At 44.6% G+C, this 20,677-nt stretch overlaps 1 protein-coding gene across 1 annotated transcript in view; it reads left to right on the top strand.

The window, feature by feature from the left end:
- The window catches only part of LOC144691322 (NACHT, LRR and PYD domains-containing protein 3-like), a 53,045-nt gene extending 33,561 nt beyond the window's left edge, over window positions 1–19,484 (top strand). The window contains 4 exon segments of the mRNA XM_078559324.1: window positions 7,999–8,169; window positions 9,561–9,719; window positions 17,703–17,886; window positions 19,358–19,484. Coding sequence (XP_078415450.1) covers window positions 7,999–8,169; window positions 9,561–9,719; window positions 17,703–17,886; window positions 19,358–19,444 — 601 coding nt within the window. The 3' untranslated portion in view covers window positions 19,445–19,484.
- Window positions 19,485–20,677: the final 1,193 nt, after the last annotated feature.

Here is a 20,677-nt window from a genome sequence, read left to right on the forward strand (position 1 = left end):
ACTTAAATGAAAAACCCTAATTTTAAAAACAGTGACCCCGAGTTCTGGACTCATCCACAGGAGGAACAATCTTTTCCATGTCCACCTCATCAAGACCATTCAGCATCTTATACACTTAAATCAAATCACCCTTCACGCTTTTAAACTCCAATTGAAACAAGCACAGTCTGTCCAACCTTTCCTCACAAGACAACCCACTCATTCCAGGTATCAATTCAGGAAACCACCTATGAACTGCTTCCAACGCATTTACATCCTTCCTTAAATAAGGAGACCAAAACTACACACTATTCAAGATACGTTCTTACCAATGCCCCGTATGACTGAAGCATAACATCGTTACTTCTCTGTTCAATTCCCCTTTAATAAAGGACAGCATTCCATTAGCCTTCTGAATTACTTGCTGTACCTGCAAACTAACTTTTTATGACTCATGTACTAGAACACCCAGATCCATCTACACCTCGGAATTCTGCTGTCGTTCTCTGTTTAAATAATATTCTACTTTTTTATTATTCCTGCCAATGTGAACAACGTCACATTTTCCCACGTTATAATCCATGTGCCAGATTTTGTTCACTCAACTTATCTATATCCACCTGCAACCTCCTTCTGTCCTCTTGACAACATACTTTCCAACCTATTCTTTGCATCATCTGAAAATTTAGTGACCATGCCATCACTCCCTTCAGGTAAATCATTGATGTAAATTGTAAAAAGCTGAGACCCCAGCACAGATCCCTGCGGGACTCCATTCGACAAATCCTGCTTTTCAGAAAAAAGACCCATTTATACATCCTCTGCTTTCTGCCAGCCAACCAATCTCCTATCCATGCTAATATGTTACCCCCTACACCACCAGCATTTCTTGTCCTCAGTAACCTTTGGCATGGCACCTTATCAAATGCCTTCTGGACATTCAAGTACAGTCTGTCTACAAGCTCCCTTTATCCACAGTGCATATTACTCCTTCAAATAATTCCCAATAAACTGGTTAAATCGGACGGGAGTCTCAGCGTCAACGCGCGCTGTTTAGATTTTCAGTTTGGCAGGTGCGCAGCCAAACTGTCAAAGGCCGATTGAGGCCTTTAAGAAAGTAATGAAAGTAGTTCAGAATGCTGCCTGTCCAACCTTAAGGTTGGGGGGCAGGCAAAGAGTCCAGGTGGCCTTCACATTTTTCATAAAACATCATCCATGGGCGGGATGAGGTTTCATGAAGGGTTTATTAATTAAATAAAACATTTTTAAACATTTGATAAACACTGTCTCATGAGGGGACATGTCGAAATAATTTTTTGTGTCTTTAATAAAAACTTTCATTCCACAATTAATCTCGGTGAGGCCGCTCTGTGCCTCAGGGAGATTTCTGCCTCTGTCTCCCGCGCATGTGTGAAAGAGTGCAGGCCCCGACTCAGGGAATCCCCCCATCCCACTCCCGCTGCCCCCACAGGTAGTGTTCAACACTTCGGGGGCGTGCGTCACGCTGGGTGGGCTTTAATTGTCCCGCCCACGTAAAATGGCGGCACAGCCTCGATCTGGGGCGCCCATCGGGATCGCGCCCGAACCCACCCAACGCCCATCCCTTTCTGCCCATGATTTTTCTTTCACAAAACCATGCTGACTCTACCTGATTACGCGAATTTTTCTCAGTGTTTAGCTATCACCCCCTTAATGATCAATTTTAACAACTTCCCCACCACAAATACCTATAGTTTCCTGTTTTGTGCCTCGCTCAAGGTTTTAAAGTTTCGGGTTATTTAATTTCAAAGTCTTAGTTATTTTTATTTATAGATCTACCTTAACTCCCACACCAGTCTAAGCGCGCACACTGTCCCTCCCACTGCGCACTTACCGGCCAATCAACGCACTGGCTTCCTGTGACGTCACAATCGCCTTTACCCCACTGCTGCCTGACAGCAGCTGAAACGGTGCATTCCTCAGCTCCCGACTGCCCCCTGCAGCTCCGCTCCCACTCCCAGCAAGGTCGGCCGCTCTGCAATCCCTGGTCTTTATTTGTAGGCATTCCTCAGCTCCCGACTGCCCCCTGCAGCTCCGCTCCCACTCCCAGCAAGGTCGGCCACTCTGCAATCCCTGGTCTTTATTTACAGGCGCTTCTCAGAACCTAACTGTCTCCCGCAGCTCTGCTCTGTCTCCCAGCAAGGTACCAGGCTGTGGAATTATGTTTATAATAACTGCATGTCTGATGCTGTAAAGTATTATGATTATCAGTAATAGTGTCAGTAATAAACACTGCACATTATCATTACTACAAGTATTAGTGTTATTAATAAACACCCCGGATTTACTCTGATTCATGAAATGTTTCTCTCTCTGATTTTCAGCCGGATAGTAACAGCCTCACATATTCATAGCTCCCCTCTCAGCACAAATTGGGCACTGATGAGCCTGGACCTGAGTTACATCAAATTGTAAGATTCAGGAATAATACCTTTAAAAATCATTTAAAGTCATGAATCAGAATTAAAAACTGGACAAAACGATTATTGCTTCTACAATTCCCATGGTGGAATTTTATGGCCCCTCTGGCCAGCGGGATTTTCCAGACCCCGCCGAAGTCAATGGATTGTGAACGGCCCATCCTATTTTACAGCCCCTCCCGTGCAGTAAAATTCCACCCCCCCCCCCACCCCCCCCAATATTGTATTCTTACATTTTTAGCTTAGCTTAATTTATCATTCACGTTATAGATCTTTAAACTAGAAAGCTTCTCAGTTTGTAATAAAAGTGTAAAACATTCACAAATATATTGGTAAGGCAGATAATAAACTATCAAAATGAATCAGCTATCACAGTCTGTGGCTCCCAATAACCCAACAGTAAAATTCAGAAACTGTGTGAGATGTTGTTTCTGATAACAGGATGTCGAACACTGTACGGTATCATTAGTATCAGTCATGGTGTCATCAACAACAACATCAACTTTCATTCATATAGCAGCTTTAATATAGTTAATTGTCCCTAGACACTTCACAGGAGTGTAATCGAACAGACTTGGGCATAGTGGAAAATGAGATATTAGGACAGGCAACTAAAAGCCAAGTCAGGGAGGAAGGTTTTAACGGGAGTGTTAAAGGAGAAGAGAGGGGTAGAGAGGTGGAAGGGATTAGGAACGGAAATCCAAAGCTTGGGGCTGAAGAGCTCAAGGCGCAGCTGCCAATGACAATAATTTCCATATTTAATAATCTGAGTCATAAACACTGTATGTTAGTATTAGTATTGGGAATAGTGTTGTTTAACATAAAACTTATTAATAGGCACATAATTAGCTTGGCAGCGAAGTTAAAGCCCAAGTAATAAAAGGGACTGTGACAGCATGGATATAAAGTTGTCTGAGTGACAGGAAACAGAAAATAGTTGTTAATGGTTGTTTTTCAGTTCGAGGAAGCAGACAGAGGAGCTCTCCACCGGTTGCTTCAGGACGAGCAGTTTTACATTTCTTGATATATGCTAATGACTTAGACTTGGGTGCACCTAAAATTGAGGCACCAAACTGGTGAAGCTACAACCCAGGACAACTTGCATGCCAACTAATGGGAGAAGAACATGATCCCACAACCAACCGATAAGATCAAAGTTTTGTACACCTGTCACATCCAGTTGTGAATGGTGACGTGCGATTAAACAGCTCACTGGAGGAAAAGGCTCCACCAATATTCCCATCCTCAATGGGGGAGGCCAGACACGTCTGACGATTATTGGCTCAAACAGTCCAATTTAACTTGGTCAGACCCATTCATAGACCATTAAAGTTGGCTTTCCCCATATTAATTATTCTTACTCTGGACTGTTCTTTGTTTTACCCCATAGTCAGCTTAAACCTTATGATACAGTGATCACTCCTTTAGACTTCATTCACTTGGCCCATCTTATTCCAAAGAATCATGTCAAGCTGTGCATCCTTTCTCACACTGGAAACACGCTGCTGTAGAACAATTTCCTTGTCACTCTAGGAATTCTGGCCCCTCTCTGCCTGTCACATTAATACTATCCCAGTCTATATTTGGAAAATTAAAGTTCCCCATTATAACTAATCTATAATTCTTGCACCTCTCTGGAATTTCCTAGCAAATTTGTTTTTCTCCATCTTTCCCCTAGTTGGTAGCCTAGAGACTAGCAATGTAATTGCACCTTTTTTGTTCCATAGATCGAGCCATATAAATTCTGTCCTTGTCCTCTTTGGATCATCCCCTTTCTCCAGCGCTGAAATATTCTGCTTAATCATTCCAAATACCCCATTCCATTTTCTCCCTTTCCTATCTTTCCTGAATACCCTATATTCAGACCAATCTTATTTACCACACTCCATGCATTCACAAACATGCTCTGTAACCCTGATTTAGACTTTAGTGTCTTCTCCCTTACTCTGCACAGACTTAATAACTTATTTTTTCCTACTCTAGTGCTATATATTTCTCGCAGTATTCCTTGGTATTCCTCTCTGTTATTACCTGCTGGTTCCCACACTCCTGCCAAGTTAGTTTAAACCCTCCCCAATACCAGGAGCAAATCACCAGGAACTCAGCTCCAGCTCTGTTTAGGTGCAATCCATCTGGCCTGTAGAGGTCCCACCTCCCTCAGAGCTGCTTACAAAGTCCCAGCAATTCTAAATCCCTTTCCCCTGCACCATCTTGCCAGCCACTAATTCATCTGCTTACCCTCCTATTTCTGTGTTCACTTGTGTGGGATACAAGGATTTATCCAGAGGTTACTGCTTTTCAGGCTGCGCTTGCTAATTTCTTACCTAGCTCCCTAACTTCTGTCTGCAGGGAAACAGTCTCAGTATAGGCTACTGAACTTTAAGGACTGATGCTTCACTTAAGGGGTTATGAATCTTTGGAATTCTCTATCCCAGAGGGTTGTGGATCACCATCGTTGAATAAATAATTCTAAGGCTGAGATGGACAGGTTTTTGGTCCCTCATGGGATTGAGCAACATGGGGAGTGGGTGGGAAAGTGGAGTTGAAACCCTCGGTCATCCATGACCATATTGTCTGAGCAGGCTATTCCGGCTCCTATTTCTTTGTTCTTGTGCAGCAAGACCTAGAGAATTTGTAGGCTTGGCCTGATAAGTGGCAAATAACAAATGCACCACACAAGAGCCAGGCAATTACCATCTCCAACAACAGAGAATCTAACCTCACCACCGCTCCACCACCACCTCCACCCACCTCCCAGCCCATAGAGGCTGGGAATTCTGCAGTGAGTAACTCACCTCCTGACACCCCAAAATCTCTTAAATATCTAGAAGGCCACAAGTCAGGAATATGAAGGAATGCTCTCCACTTGCCTGGATCAGTGCAGCTCTAACAACAATCAAGAAGCTCGACACCATCCAGGGGAAATGAGCATGCTTGTGCAGAATCCCATTGACCAACTTAAAATCCATTCCCTCCACCACTGACCCACATTGGCGGCAGCATCACACCAAGACTCCTTCAACAGCAAATTCCAAAACCGTGGCCTTTATCACCTGGAAGGACAAGGTCAGCAGATGCATCACAAACTGCAAGTGCCCCTCGAAGTCACACACCATCCTGACTTGGAACTATATCCCCGTCCCTGCACTGTCACCTGGTCAAAACGTGCAAGTGAAGCTTGAGATTCAACATACAGACGTGTTCCATATGAGTCTTTACTTAGACACCCATTTAATATAATTAATCTCCCACCTTGCGCAGCTCTGCTGCTGTTTCTTTGAATGTCTTTAACATTTCCCTTGAACCGTTAGCACATGAGGCAAAAATGCTGGAAATGAATTGAACTTATTCTGTGTTGTCCTTCCATTGTCACCCTTTGCAGGAGGCAGTGAACTGTTAAAGGCCCAGTAATGACCTCAAAATAATGGTGAAAGATTAATTTTGTGATGCACCATCTTAAAATTCATTGAAGACACATACACAGTAAGGTGATAGGTCACAACAAAATATAACCCTGTGAAACCCAAGTGCAATGAGATGAACCTTTTAAAGTGATGATGGGGGCTCCTACGTTGTGCTCCCCCTGCGCTGTCAGCTGAGGTGGTGGCAGGGTGCTGACATTTCTCCTCCGAGGATTTCATTGACCATGGTGGCTGTCCTCTGGTTTCCTGAGGTCTGGAGGGCCCCAGCATACTGAGGGCCTCCTGCACAGATAGGCTCTGTTATCATGGGTTTGTCAGGTGCTGGTGTTCCGGTCAGAGCAGTGGAGGACCCGCTGCCAAATCCAGGATCACTCTGAGAGGAGCCCCCAGATGCTACAGGCAGTCTCTCCTATACACTTTCAGGGCACACTGGACCCTCCCTGCTCACCTGAGGAGTCCGAGGACTTGGTGATGACTCCAGTCACCCTACCCCCTCTCACCCAGCCATTGCACATGGAGGTGGTGATGAGATGCAGGTCAGTGTGTATCTCCAATCGTTGGTCTGCTGGATTGACTGTCCACCAAGATCACCAATCTCTCAGTACAGGATGACTAGGGCACACATGCCCAGGACAAAGCAATACTCATCACTTGGATTAACGCCTGCATCCATTGTGTCTGGTTACACACAGCTTCATTATGTTAACATACCTCATGCTGCAGTTCCAACATCTGCTACCATGTTGAAGACGCTGGTGACATGTCATCAGCCCGAAGCTTGACATTGCCTTTCCCTCCCAAAGCCCTCCGAGTGTGAGTGACCTTGGCTATTACTGTATCCATCAGCTGCTCGGGCGTGTCTGTGCTGTTCACCAGATTGTGACTCCTTTACTAATGGAATGTAACTATCTCCCGACGTGATAGTACCTGCACTGGTGGAGGGTACAAGGGGAATAATGTGACGGTGCACCCTCTGAGGTCCCCTTCACGTCCTCAGAGGTGGATGGCTGTCACCCGGTCACAGCCCTCGATCTGTGAAAGAAAAAATAGTGTTTCTAGGGAAATGTTTGTTTTGTGATCGCCAGAGGGTCTCCTGTGTCCATCCATTAGGGCACTCATTCTCTCAGCTCCACAACCCACCTCAACATCAGTGATTGCCCACCCTGCCTCCAGATCTCCCAGTTCATGTGTCTGAATTTCCATTGGTGGAAGGATGAGGAGATCTGGGGTACAATGACCCATCTTGGCTCAGTCACTCTCGTCAGCAGTTTTCATCTGCAAGCATAGAAATCTTCATGTAACTCGCCCATCAAAGAGACACACTAGCCTATACTGGTGGCAGCCTGACTGTCCCGCATGGCACCACATGCATGTCTCCTGCATGCAGCACTCATCAGCGTGCAACCCTTGATCTGTCTTCTGTCATTTCAGCTCTTCATTCAGTAACCAGGGCTCCCTCGCTAGTCCCTCCAGAGTTGCTGTGTTTGAAAGTACTGTTGGCTGCCTTTACAGATGGCGCCAGCATTGTCTGAACCGGGACGTCCCAAGTCTGCACCCCCGAAGTGGACGGCTCCTCCCACCTGTCAGCTCTGATAATATCGTATTCGTAACTCTGACTACCCTGACCCTCCATCCAAACAGCCACTTACAATTTGATCAGGCCTTCACTGCCTCCGGTAAAATTCCAGTCATTATCTTCAGCCCCATCACAAACTCCATTCCCAAGCCATTGACCATCCCAAGCCCCTCCCCAGCAACCCGGATAAGGACATGGGAATCCTGTGCTTTTGTTTTGTATCATTATCCTTTTTCATATTGTCCATTCCTTGCCACCTTCCCATCCCCATTTCCCTGTTGCTTAAAACCTGTTGATTCGCTGATTTTTTTCTTTCAATTCTAATGAAAATGCATTGACAGAAACATTAAACTCTTTTTCTCTTTGAACAGATATTGCCTGACCTGCTGAGTATTTCCAGCATATTCTATTTAGATTTCAGATTTACACCAACGTTTTACCTACTAGATCAATGGAAGTTGTTTCTTGAATTTCTCACACTATATATTATTATTGTCATTCATGGTCTTTAAAACACTGACTTTACACTGATCCCTGTTATCTTTCTCCCTCTGATCTTCAGCTTGTGTTGTAACGATCTCACAAGTTCTGCTGTCGAGGATCTCGCCGCTGCTCTCAGTACAAACTGGTCACTGACGGATCTGAACCTTGATCATAATAAACTGGGAGATTCAGGGGTGAATCTATTGTCTGAGACTCTGAGGGATCCGGACTGTAAAATACAGGAACTGGGGTAGGTACAAACTGTGTGAGATTGTGTTTATAATAGGATAGAAAACAAAACAATGTCAGCCCTGTTACTGGTATAATAAATGAACGCTGGCCAATTTTACTAGTGCCGGTGATAAAGTTATTAATTTTAAAAATCTCCATTTACTCTGATTCATGTAATTTCTGTCACTAATCCCATCTATGGGATGTCAGTTCCACAGATGTTTCTGCTGAGGGTGCTGGGGAATAAAGTGATGGTGCACCCTCTGAGGACCTCTCCTCCTCCTCGGAGGTGGGCTGTCCCCCGGTCACAGGAGTCCTTGATTTGTGAGAGCGAGAAGAGTGATTCGAGGGCAATGCACATTACAACACACCCTTCAGATTATTGTGTGTGAACAGTGATTCACACATGAACACGATGTTTTGTGGTCACCAGAGGCTCTCCTCTGTCCATCTATTTAAACACTCTCTCTCCCAGCTCCATAACCCATCTCACCATCAGTAATTGCCGCCCAGCCTCTAGGCTTCCCAGCTCCAGCGCTTCAACTTCCATCAAAGTCCAGAATGAGCCTAAGATGATGCAGCCTGACTGTCCATCATGACACAACAGGGATGGGTCCTGCATGGAGCCATTTGGTCATCACAAATCAACTCTGAATGGGCCCTCCAGAGAGGCTGACATGTCTCTAACAACCAATGCTGCTGCCTGGGCATTGCCAGTGGCTGGGAGGGAATGACCTTTCTACCAATTTCACTTTCATCATAAGCCATAAATGAAGTTGTAAGCTTGACCCTGTGTGCAGCACTCACGGCCATTATCCTCATCCCCACCAAAAACTCCATCCCCTGATCACTGATGTTCCATGTCCTCTAGCAATCCCGAGCAAGGACTTGGGGATACTGTGGATGTGTCTTGCAAGCAGGGAAATTATCCCTTTGAGGTCGTGACCCTAGAATTACAGCGAGTATGACGTGGTTCAACACCCAATAGAACAATTGGGACGTTAATGGGTTTAATTTCCCGCTTCATTATCCGCGGGAGCTCTTCAACGTTTGCGCGTGCCCGCCAAATGAAATATCGCACGAGTGCGCGATGACGTCAGGACGCTCGTCCGACATCATCTCGCCCGATTCCCCGCCTGCTTGGGTCAGGCACGCGCCCGCCTGCGGGACTCTGGGCTCAGTTTCTCCCTTCACAGATAGTGTCTCCCAGGCTGACTATTTACAGAACATTCCTTTATATTTCACATCCACAGCATCAATTATAGATTGCTTTTATGTTTGAAGTTGTGTTTCTTGAATGTTTCACACTTTATATTGTTATTTTAATTAGTTACATTCTTTGAAAAAAACTGGAAATTTATTCTGATTCCTGTTATTTTTTCTCTCTCGAACCCTCCCCTCACCCCCCAGTCTATGGGGCAACAATCTGACAGATTCTTGTGCTGAGGATCTTGCCTCTGTTTTTAATCGCTCACTGACAGATCTGGACCTGACTGCTAACGAACTGGGAGATTCAGGAATGAAACGACTGTCTTTAGCTCTGAGGAGACCGGACTGTAAAATACAGAAACTGGAATAAGTACTAGACAGTGTGAGATTGTGTTTAGAATAACTGAATATTTAACAATATATTTGCGCACTGTTACTAGTATTAAAAAACACTGTTCATTATTATTAGTGTTAGCTATGAATAAAAGGAAACATTTAGTTTGATTCATGTTATTTCTCTCTCTGAACCCTAGGCTATGGGATGCCAGTCCCAAAGATCTTTGTGTCTCGGGTGTAGAGGAATATTGCGAGGTCTCCCCTCCTCCTCAGAGTTGGGTGTCTGTCCCCGGTCACTGTGGCCATTAATTTGCGAAAAAGAAAAAAGTGATTAGATGGCAAAAGTAAGGAAAAGGTCCTGGGGTCGCTCTGTTAATAACTGATGACATTAGCACAGTAGTCAGAGATGACCTTAGTTCAGAAGATCAAGATGTAGAATTAATTTGAGTAGAAATAAGAATTAGCAAAGGTAACATGTCACTTTTTATTCAATCATGGGATCCAGGCATCACTGGCTTGGCCAACATTAATTGCCATCCTTAATTGTCCTTGGAAAAGTTGTGTTGAGCTGCCTTCTTGAACCACAGCAGTCCATGTGGGAGTAGCTTATAGGCCCCTAATACCTTCACAATTTCGGACAGAATATACAGAAAAAAACATGTGCGCCTGTAAGAATGGTGCTGCAATAACCGCGGGTTATTTTAATCTTCATACATATTGGATGAAGAAGAATGACAAAGGTTTCCTGGAAGATGAGCTCGTAGAGTGTATTCAAGACAACTTCTTAGTCAGTATATCCTAGTACCCACCACAGGACGGCTATTTTAGACCTGGGAATGTTCAATGAGACTGGATTAATTAATGACATCTTAATAAAGATGCCTATAATTAGCATAGTATGAGAGCAAGTTAGAAGTATAAAACCTGATAAAGGTTCTCCAAATATTTATATAGGAACTGAGAACTAAAGTGTGCACAGGTTTCTTCGAGAATGAGGCTGGGAAATTAATATTGGGAAAGGAGGAAATGGCAGAAGTGTTGAACAGGCAATTTGTGTCCCTCTTCACTGTAGAATAAACAAGAAACATCCCAAGAATACTTGGAAATCAAGAGGTAAAAAGAAAGGAGGAACTTAAAACAATCAGGGTTGCGAGGGAAAAGGTATTAAGGAAACTATTAGAACCAAAGATTGACAAGTCCCTTGACTTGATGGCTTTCATCATAGGGTCTTAAAGGAAGTGGCTGCAGACAGAGTAGATGCATTGATTGTGATCTTCCAAAATTCTCTAGATTCATGGAAGGTCCAGCAGATTGGAAATCACATGGGGAGAATGTATTAGATTTCTTTGAGGAAGTAACATGAAAATTGATAAAGGAGAATCTGTAGATTTGGTGCACTTGGATTTCCAAAAGCAATTTGATAAGGTGTGACATTAAAGATATAAAATATAACAAGATAAGATTTTGTAATATAGGTAGTAGCATATTAGTATGTATAGATGATTGATTAGCTAACAACAAACAGAGAGTTGGGGTAAAGGGTCATTTTCGGTTTGGCAAACTGCTAATAGTGGAGTGACACAAAGTTCAGTGCTGGGGCCTCAAATACCTGTGTAAATTACTTGGGTGACGGAACTGAATGCATGGTAGCTAAATTTGCTGATGGCGCAATGGTAGGAAAGTAACTTGTCAAGTGGACAAAAGGAGTCTATTAAGGGATTTAGAGGTGACGTGAATGGGCAAAAAATTGGCAGATGGAGTTTAATGTGGGACAATGTGAATTTGTCCTCTTTGGCTCTAAGAATAAAAAAGCAGTGTCTTACCTGATTGGAGAAAGACTGCAGACTGTACGGTACTGAGGGATCTGGGAGCCCCAGTCCATGAATCGCTAGGCATTCAGTGGAGCAAGTGATTAGGGAGACAATTGGTCTGCTGGCGTTTCTGTGGACGCTGTGGCTGAAGCAGTTCCAACGACTGTCTAGTAAACCGAAGATCCTGAGTGTGAACCTCAGTGGTGCCTTTACCCCAATTTCCATTCAAGGCTTTGAAATGTGATGTGTTTACAACAAAAATACTTTGATGCACAAAAACCTAGCAACCAAAGTGTCCCAACGGAAGAAATCAAGAATTGTATTAGATCAAGGGAAGAGATGTATAAAGTTGCCAGAAAAAGGAAAGCCTGAGGATTGGGAACATTTTAGAAATCTGCCGAGGAGGACATAGAAATGGAATAAGAAAGAAAAGATAGAATATGAGAGTAAACTAGCAAGAAACACAAGAACTGATTGTCAATGCTTATGTAGGTATGTAAAAAGGAAAATATTAGTAAAAATAAATGTGGTTCAATTTCAAGCAAAGTCAGGAAAATTTACAATGCGGAATAAGGAAATGGCAGAGAAATTAAAGAAATACTTTGTGTCTGTCTTCACAGAGAAAAATACTAAAAGATCGCTCAGAAATAAAGGAGAATCAAGGGACTAGTGTAAACGAGGAACTGCAAGATATTAATATTTGTTAAAAAAAAGTATTCGAAAAATTACTGGGACCTAAAGTAGATAAACCCCCTGAACCTGATGTTTTACATCCAAGAGTGTTGAAGGAAGTGGCTGCAGAGATAGTAGATGCGTTGTTGATCATATTTCAAAATTCTGTAGCCTCTGGAATGGTTTCTGCAGATTGGAAGGTGGGAAATATAACCCCGTTGTTTAAGATAGGAGGTAGAGAGTAAACTGGGAACTAGAGATCTGTTAGCCTGACATAAGTAGTAGGGAAAATGCTAGATTCTGCAATAAAGGATGTGATAATAGAACAGTTAGAAAATAATGGTAGCATTGGGCAGATTCAACATGGATTTATGAAAGGGAAATCATGTTTAACATACTTGTTGGGGTTTTTGAGGGTGCAGTCAGCAGAATAGATAAGGGGAGACCCATGGATGTGGTACAGTGAGGTAGCACAAGGATCACAGCCGCAGCTATACACAATCTATATCAATGATTTGGATGTGGGGATTAAATGTAATATTTAGATGTTTGCGGGTGACTGGAAATTAAGTGGAAGTGTGAGTTGTGAGGAGGATGCAAAGATGTTTCGATGGGATCTGGAGAGGATAAGAGATTGGCCAAAATTTGGCAGATGGAATACAATATGGAGAAATGTGAGGTTATCCACATTGGCAGGAAATAACAAATACAGACATCTGTTAAATGGTGAGAGACTGGGAAGCGTTGATCTTCCAAGATATTTCAATGTCCTTGTTCATGGCTCACTTAAAGCTAACATGCAGGTACAGCAAACAGTTAAAAAGGTAAATGTTAGGTTGGCTTTTATTACAAGTGTATTTGAGTTTAGGAGTAAAGATGTCTCACTGCCTTGGTGAGACGGCAACAGGAGCATTCTATGCAGTTTTTGTCTTCTTACCTAAGGAAAGATATACTTGTCTTAGACTGAGTGCAATGAAGGTTCCACTAAAATAATTCCTGGAGCAATGCGTGCTGAGGAAAAATTAAATAGACTGGACCTCTATTCTCTTGAGTTTAGAAGAATGAGAGGTGATCTCATTCAGGCATACAAAATTCTTACAGGGATTGACAGTGTAGATGCAGGTAGGAGGTTGCCCCAGGCTGGGGGTGTCTAGAACCAGGGCCACAGTCTCAGATTAAGGGGCAGGCCATTTAGGACTCAGATGTGCAGGAATCTCTTCACTCAGACGGTGGTGAATATTTGGAATTGACTGCCCCAGAGGAGGCTCAGTCATTTAGTATGTTCAAGACTGGGATTTATAGATTTCTACACATTGAAAGCATCATGGAACATGGGGTTAATAAAAGGAAATGTTGTTGAAGTGGAAGATGAACCATGATCTCAGTGAATGGCGGAGTGGGCTCTAAGGGCTGAATAGCTGGCTCCTGCCCCTATTTCATATGTTTTTATTGCAAGGGGAATGCATTGTAAAATAAGTTTTGCTGCAGCTAAACCGGGCTTCAGTCAGACAGCATCTGGAGTAAACTATACAGTTTTGGTCTATTTAGTTAAGAAAGGGTATAATTGCATTAGAACCGGTTCAGAGAAGGTTCACTCGACTGATTGCTGGGATGAAGGGGTTTATTTTATGATGTAAAGTTAAGCAGATTGGGCCTTTCCCCGTTGGAGTTCAGGAGGCTGAGAGGTGATCTTATTGAACACAGAAGATCCTGAGGGGACTTGATAGGGTTTGTGCTGAGAGGATTTTTCCTCTTGTGGGAGGAGAACTTAGGGACACTGTTTTAAAAAATAGCGGTCTCCCATTTAAGACTCAGATGAGAAGAAATTTAGTTAGTCTGTGGAATTCTCTTCCCAAGAGGCGAGTGGAGGCTGGGTCATTAAATATATTCAAGGCTGAGTTAAGGTAGATTTTTGATTGACTAGAGAATTGAGGGTTACGCAGATCAACAGGAAAGCGGAGTTCAGGCCAGAATCAGATCAGCCAGAATCAGATCAGCCATCATCTTATCAAATGACGGAGAAGGCTTCGGGGCTGAATAGCCTACTCCTGCTCCTAGTTATTCTGTTCTTATTCCAACACCTCCTTCAGACTACAATCTGTGGCCAGTGATGGATAGAGAAGCATTATGTTTTGTGGACCCCAGAGGCTCTCCTGTGCCCGTTCATTAGGCCACTCGATCTCTCAGCTCCACCAACCATCCGCCCTGCCTTCAGGACTCCCAGCTGCAGCACTTCATCTTCCATTGGTGTAAGGATGGCAAGATCTGGACGCCAGCAGTCTTAGTGGCTCCTTCCCTGACATCATGTGCTCTCTTCTACAAGCACATACATTTCTATGGTTACTCACCCATCAAAGGTACACATTAGTCTATGCTGATGTCAGCCTGGCTGTCCATCATGTCACCACAGAGATGCCTCCTGCATGTGGACACTCAGTCTTGGCAGTGCAGGGTCAACTCTCACTGGCCAGGGCCTTCCACAGAGAGGCTGACATGTCTCTGACAGTCAATGCTGCTACCTGGGCATCCTTAGTCACGTATAAGGCTGTACGTTTAACATTGGTGCTGCACTCACCTTGCCAGAACACATCAGGACTTTGATCCTTTTGTGTCACTGCAACCACGTGCCCCACACCTGCTCACCCCCTCAGCAATCTCCACCCAGGCTTACTTGGATTGACTGGGCCGATCTCCTCCTCCTTTCATGAGGGAACAAGACCTCCCTCCGAGCCCGAGCATTCTGAGGAAGCGCCTCCAGGGAGACATCAGTAAACCAGGGATGTTGCCTTTATAGCTTCCAGCAAGATCACAGCCATTATCCACAACCCGACCACAAACATCATTCCTGAGCCACGGACCATCCCATGTCCCCCCCCCACCCCCGAGTGACATGGAGATACTGTGCTGCTGTCTTGCACAATCATCCCTTCTGTCAGTTAATCACATCGCAGATCCCATTCTGATCTCTCCTTGCCCGCAGATCTCCCAAACACCGTAGCATATAACCTGTCAATTCACTGCTATTTCCCAGTTCTAATAACAGCTCAGAATTTAATATGATAGAATTCTTCATCAAGATGGAGAGTGATGAAGTTGATTCTGAGTCTAGGTTCCTGAATCTTAATAAAGGAAACTACAATGGTATGAGGCGCAAGTTGGCTGTGATGTATTGGGAAAACGTTATTTAAAGGGGTGACGGTGGATAGGCAATGGCAAACATTCAAAGAGCACGTGGGTCAACTGCAACAATTGTTTATTCCTGGCATGCGCAGATGTAAAACAGGAAGGGTGGACAAACCATGGCTTACAAGGGAATTTAGAGACAACATTAAATAAAAGGAAAAGGCATACAAATTGGCCAGAGAAAACAACAGACCTGAGGATTGGGAGCAGTTTAGAGTCCAGTAAAGAAGGGCCAAATAATTGTTTAAGAAGAGGAAAATAGAGCATGAGAGTAAGTTTGCGGGGAATGTAAAAACTGACTGCAAAAGTTTCTATAGGTATGTGAAGAGAAAATAATTGGTGAAGACAAATGTAGGTCCCTTACAGTCAAAAACAGGGCAAATTATAACGGGGAACAAAGAAGTGGCCGCCAATTAAATACATACTTTGGTTATGTCTTCACAAAGGAGGACACAAATAACATACCAGAAACGTTGAGGAACTCAGGGTTTAGTGAGAGGGAGGAACTGAAAGAAATCGGTATTGGTAGGGAAATGGGTTGGGGAAATTGATGGGATTGAAGGCCGATAAATCCCTAGGGCCTGATAATCTACATCCTAGAGTACTTAAGGAAGTGGCCCCAGAATAGTGGATACATTGGTGGTCATCTTCCGAGATTCTATAGACTCTGGAACAGTTCCTACAAATTGGAGTGTAGCTAATGTAACCCCACTATTTAAAAAGGGAGGTAGAGAGAAAACAGGGAATTATAGACCAGTCAGCCTGACGTCGGTAGTGGGGAAAATTCTAGAGTCCATTATAAAAGATTTAATAGCTGAGCACTTGGAAAACAGTGGCAGAGTGAGCATGGATATACGTAAGGGAAATCATGTTTGTCAAATGTACTGGAATTTTTTGAGGATGTAACTGGTAGAGTTGATGAGGGGGAGCCAGTGGATGTGGTTTATTTGGATGTTCAGAAGACTTTCGATAAAGTCCAGCCTAAGAGATTAGCATGTGAAATGAAAGCACATGGGATTGGGGGTAGTGTATTGAGATGGATAGAAAACAGGTTGACAGACAGGAAACAAAGATTAGGAATAAACAGGTCTTTTTCCGAATGCAGGCAGTGACTAGTGGGGTACCGCAGGGATCGGTGCTGGGACCACAACTATTCGAAATATATATTAATGATTTAGATGAGGGAACTAAATGTAATATCTCCAAATTTGCAGATGACACAAAACTGGGTGGGAGGGTGAGATGTGAGGAGGATGTGGAGATGCTTCAGTGTGATTTGGACAAGCTGAGTGAGTGGGCAAATGTATGGCAGATGCAGTATAATGTGGATAAATGTGAGGTTACCCACTTTGGTAGCAAAAACAGGAAGGCAGATTATATTCGGAATGGCTATAAATTGAGAGAGGGGAATGTGCAGCGATACCTGGGTGTCCACGTACACCAGTCGCTGAAGGTAAACATGCAGGTGCAGCAGGCGGCAAATAAGCCAAATGGTATGTTGGCCTTCATAGCCCAAGGATTCGAGTGCAGGAGCAGGTATGTCTTCCTGCAATTATACAGGGCCTTGGTGAAACCACACCTGGAGTATTGTGCGCAGTTTTGGACTCCTTATCAGAGGAATGATGTTCTTGCTATAGAGGGAGTGCAGCAAAGGTTTACCAGACTGATTCCTGAGATGGCGGGACTGACATATGAGGAGGAATTGTGTCGGTTAGGATTATATTCGCTAGAGCTCAGAAGAATCAGGGGGGACCTCAAAGAAAGCTATCAAATTCCAACAGGACTTGACAGGGTAGATTCAGGAAGGATGTTCCGGATGGTAGGGGATCCAGAACCGGGGGTCACACTCTGAGGATACGGGATAGACTATTTAGGACTGAGATGAGAAATTTCTTCACCCAGAAATTGGTGAGCAATACCACAGAAAGTAGTAGAGGCCAAAGCATTGCATGTGTTGAAGAAGGAGTTAGATATAGCTCTTGGGGCGAAAGGGATCAAAGGATATGGGGAGAAAGCGGGAGCAGGATATTGAGTTGGATGATCAACCATGATCATAATGAATGGTGGAGCAGGCTCGAAGGGCCGAATGGCCTACTCCTGCTCTTAGTTTCTATGCTTCTATGTTTAACTCTGATTCTCTCTTCACAAATACCTGCCTGATCTGCTGAGTATTTCCAGTATATTATATTTATATTTAATTTGCAGCATTAATAGTGTTTTCTTTTTCCTTTATAAATGGATGTTGTGCTTTTGGAATGTCTCTTACCGTATATTATTATTAATAGTATTCGTTAAAACACTGTGGATTTACCCTGATTCCTGTTATTTTTCTCCCCCTGTTCCTTAGTCTATGGGGTAACCGTCTCACTGATTCTTGTGCCGAGTATCTCGCCTCCGCTCTCAGTACAAACCGCTCACTGACGGATCTGAACCTGGTATACAACCGCTTCACAGACCAATCTGTCCCCGCATTCAGCCGACTCATCCTGACCTGTAGGACTCCAAATCTGATCAAGAGAGTGTTTGTGTTAATTTTTAGTGTAATAATTAAAATATAAATGGGATTTAAAATATAAATGGTCCTGAATCTATCAAACAGCAGCAATGAAAAGCGGATTGCCGCTGCTCGACAAGATTCTCCCAAACTGAAACTGCTTCATTTTCCTCCCGGGACCTTCAGCAGTGACCCCCCCTCCCCGGGGAGCTCCACCCGAGCAGAGTCTAATCGGGTCAGGGGAGAGTGGTGGGGTAGGGGGTTAATGCGGTCAGGTTGATGGCCAATGGGGCTGGGTCAGCGGCGTTGTTGGGTCGGGCTGTAGAGCCGGGGGTTTAGTCAGATTTGGTCAAGGACAGAGGTGGGAGGGTCAGGAGGTAGTCGGGTTGGCGGGGGTGTTTGGAGGGGTTAATCGGGTAGTGTGGGTGTAGTACGATGGTCAGTGGGGGGGGGTCGGGGTGGTTGTAGGGGTTAATCGGGTAGTGTGGGTGTAGTATGATGGTCAGTGAGGGAGTGCGGGTTGGAGGGGTTAATCGGGTAGTGTGGGTCTAGTATGATGTTCATTGGGGGGGTGTGTGTGTTTGGAGGGGTTAATCGGGTAGTGTGGGTGTAGTATGATGGTCAGTGAGGGAGTGGGGGTGGTTGGAGGGGTTAATCGGGTAGTGTGGGTGTAGTATGATGGTCAGTGGGGAGTGGGGGTGGTTGGAGGGGTTAATCGGGAAGTGTGGGTGTATTATGATGGTCAGTGGGGGGTGGAGGTGGTTGGAGGGGTTAATCGGGTAGTGTGGGTGTAGTATGATGTTCAGTGAGGGGTGGGGGTTGGAGGGGTTAATCGGGTAGTGTGGGTCTAGTATGATGTTCATTGGGGGTGTGTGTGTGTTTGGAGGGGTTAATCGGGTAGTGTGGGTGTAGTATGATGGTCAGTGAGGGAGTGGGGGTGGTTGGAGGGGTTAATCGGGTAGTGTGGGTGTAGTATGATGGTCAGTGGGGAGTGGGGGTGGTTGGAGGGGTTAATCGGGTAGTGTGGGTGTATTATGATGGTCAGTGGGGGGTGGAGGTGGTTGGAGGGGTTAATCGGGTAGTGTGGGTGTAGTATGATGGTCAGTGTGGGGGTGGGGGGGGGATGATTGGGGGACTCAGTTGTGGAGTTACCCGGGTATTAGACCAGGTTTTACAGTCTAACATTTCCTGGGTAACTACCCGGGTAAGTCCTGTGGATTTGTCCCAAGTCTCCGATTCTTACCCAGAGTCAGAGACATTCACACAGGGTCCCGGGCAGCAGGGGTATTGCCCAGTGGAAATTTAAACCTCTGGGGAAATTCCCACGTAGGCCCGCAGGTCAGGACATCCCAGGGACCCGCTGCCCATCTTCAGCCATATGTCTGGTCTCTGATGACCCAGTGAGCAGGAGATTTGGACCATTAACTCCAGTCTCCCTGTTATTGACACTGTTGTTCAATCTGTTTATTCCTGTTTAATCTTTAATCTCTTTCAGGCTGGAGTACAATCAGTTCAGTCAAAATGGAGAAAATCAGCTGAAGTTGCTGCAGGGAACCAGATCTGGACTGAGAGTGAGATGCGAACCTTAGGATTGATAAACATTCCTGTTCTCATTATAGGAACATTTTTAACCGAGTTTCTCCCTCCCCTTTAACCGGCCGCGCTCCAGGTTTAAATCCTAATGGCCCTTTCCCAGTTTCCAGCTCGAGCTGAGTGAGCGTCATCTCCCATTGTGACGTCAGAGGCCCAGCCACAGGGTCACGAGACTCAGCCGCCCGGCCCCACAGGCGCTGCTTCTGCGGGATATCCGGGGCTGAATGTTCCCCAATGGGGCACTGGGGAAATGTGCAGACAGGGAGGGCCCAGGGTGGGGATCAGTCTGGGCTGCAGTGGGACATTGACAATTACACTCAGTATTCCTGGGATTGGGGGTAAAGCCCCTAGGGCTCCCGCTCAGTATCACTGCCCAGTGACCCTGCTGGGAAGTGAACCTGTGTGGGTTCAGGGTGGCTACAGGGTCTGTTCAGCTGGGTTAGATCCCACTGTCCAATAGAGACAAACACCCACTGGATGGGGTGTCCCAGAGAGAGTATCCTATTGGGGAGGTTCCAGCGGATTCTGTAACCGTGGGATTGGACTGAAATTATCAATGCTTTTCTGTCGTCCCTAAGAAAGAAATCTTCAGTTGTTGAAACAATGTGTTGAATTTAGACTCTGCCCTATTGATATTGCTGTAATTTACACACTGAAGGGTGAGTTTCTAAACAGCTGGAATGACAAAGAGGACTGGAGTGTGTCAAATAAAGATGGTGACCTGGTAAATTCACCCACCCGCTCAAAGAGTAACAAGTTGTGGAAGTTAAGTGACCCAGTGGAAACTACACTGCAGTAAATGGACAGGATCCATGTAGGGACCCACAGCCTGAAACTCTGCGGGCCTAATGCATGGGTTGTGGTCTGAACATAGAGCAGGATCACCAGCATTTAAACAGAGAGAAGATAGTTTGATGTTCTGGGTCAGGTTCCTTAAGATGTAGCTTTGTTGGATTGATATTATTTTCCAGATACTGATGGGCCTGTTGTACATTACATTATTTCCTGATTTATTTTACATTCCCCATCATATACAGTTTGTTTATTCTCCCCTCACTCTAAATAAATAGTGAAGTTTTACTGTGTTCATCAGGCTTCAAAAAATCAAGGAAGGGAACCAATAATTTGAAATCAGTAATAACCAGATTCGAACAACAGGCTCACACAAGAAAGATGATCTGGTATTAGATATCTCCTGGGGCCAGAGACTGACAGATCAAGGGACAGAG

The sequence above is a fragment of the Cetorhinus maximus genome, chromosome 16 (assembly GCF_964194155.1).
Source record: "Cetorhinus maximus chromosome 16, sCetMax3.hap1.1, whole genome shotgun sequence".
Classification (NCBI taxonomy): domain Eukaryota; kingdom Metazoa; phylum Chordata; class Chondrichthyes; order Lamniformes; family Cetorhinidae; genus Cetorhinus; species Cetorhinus maximus.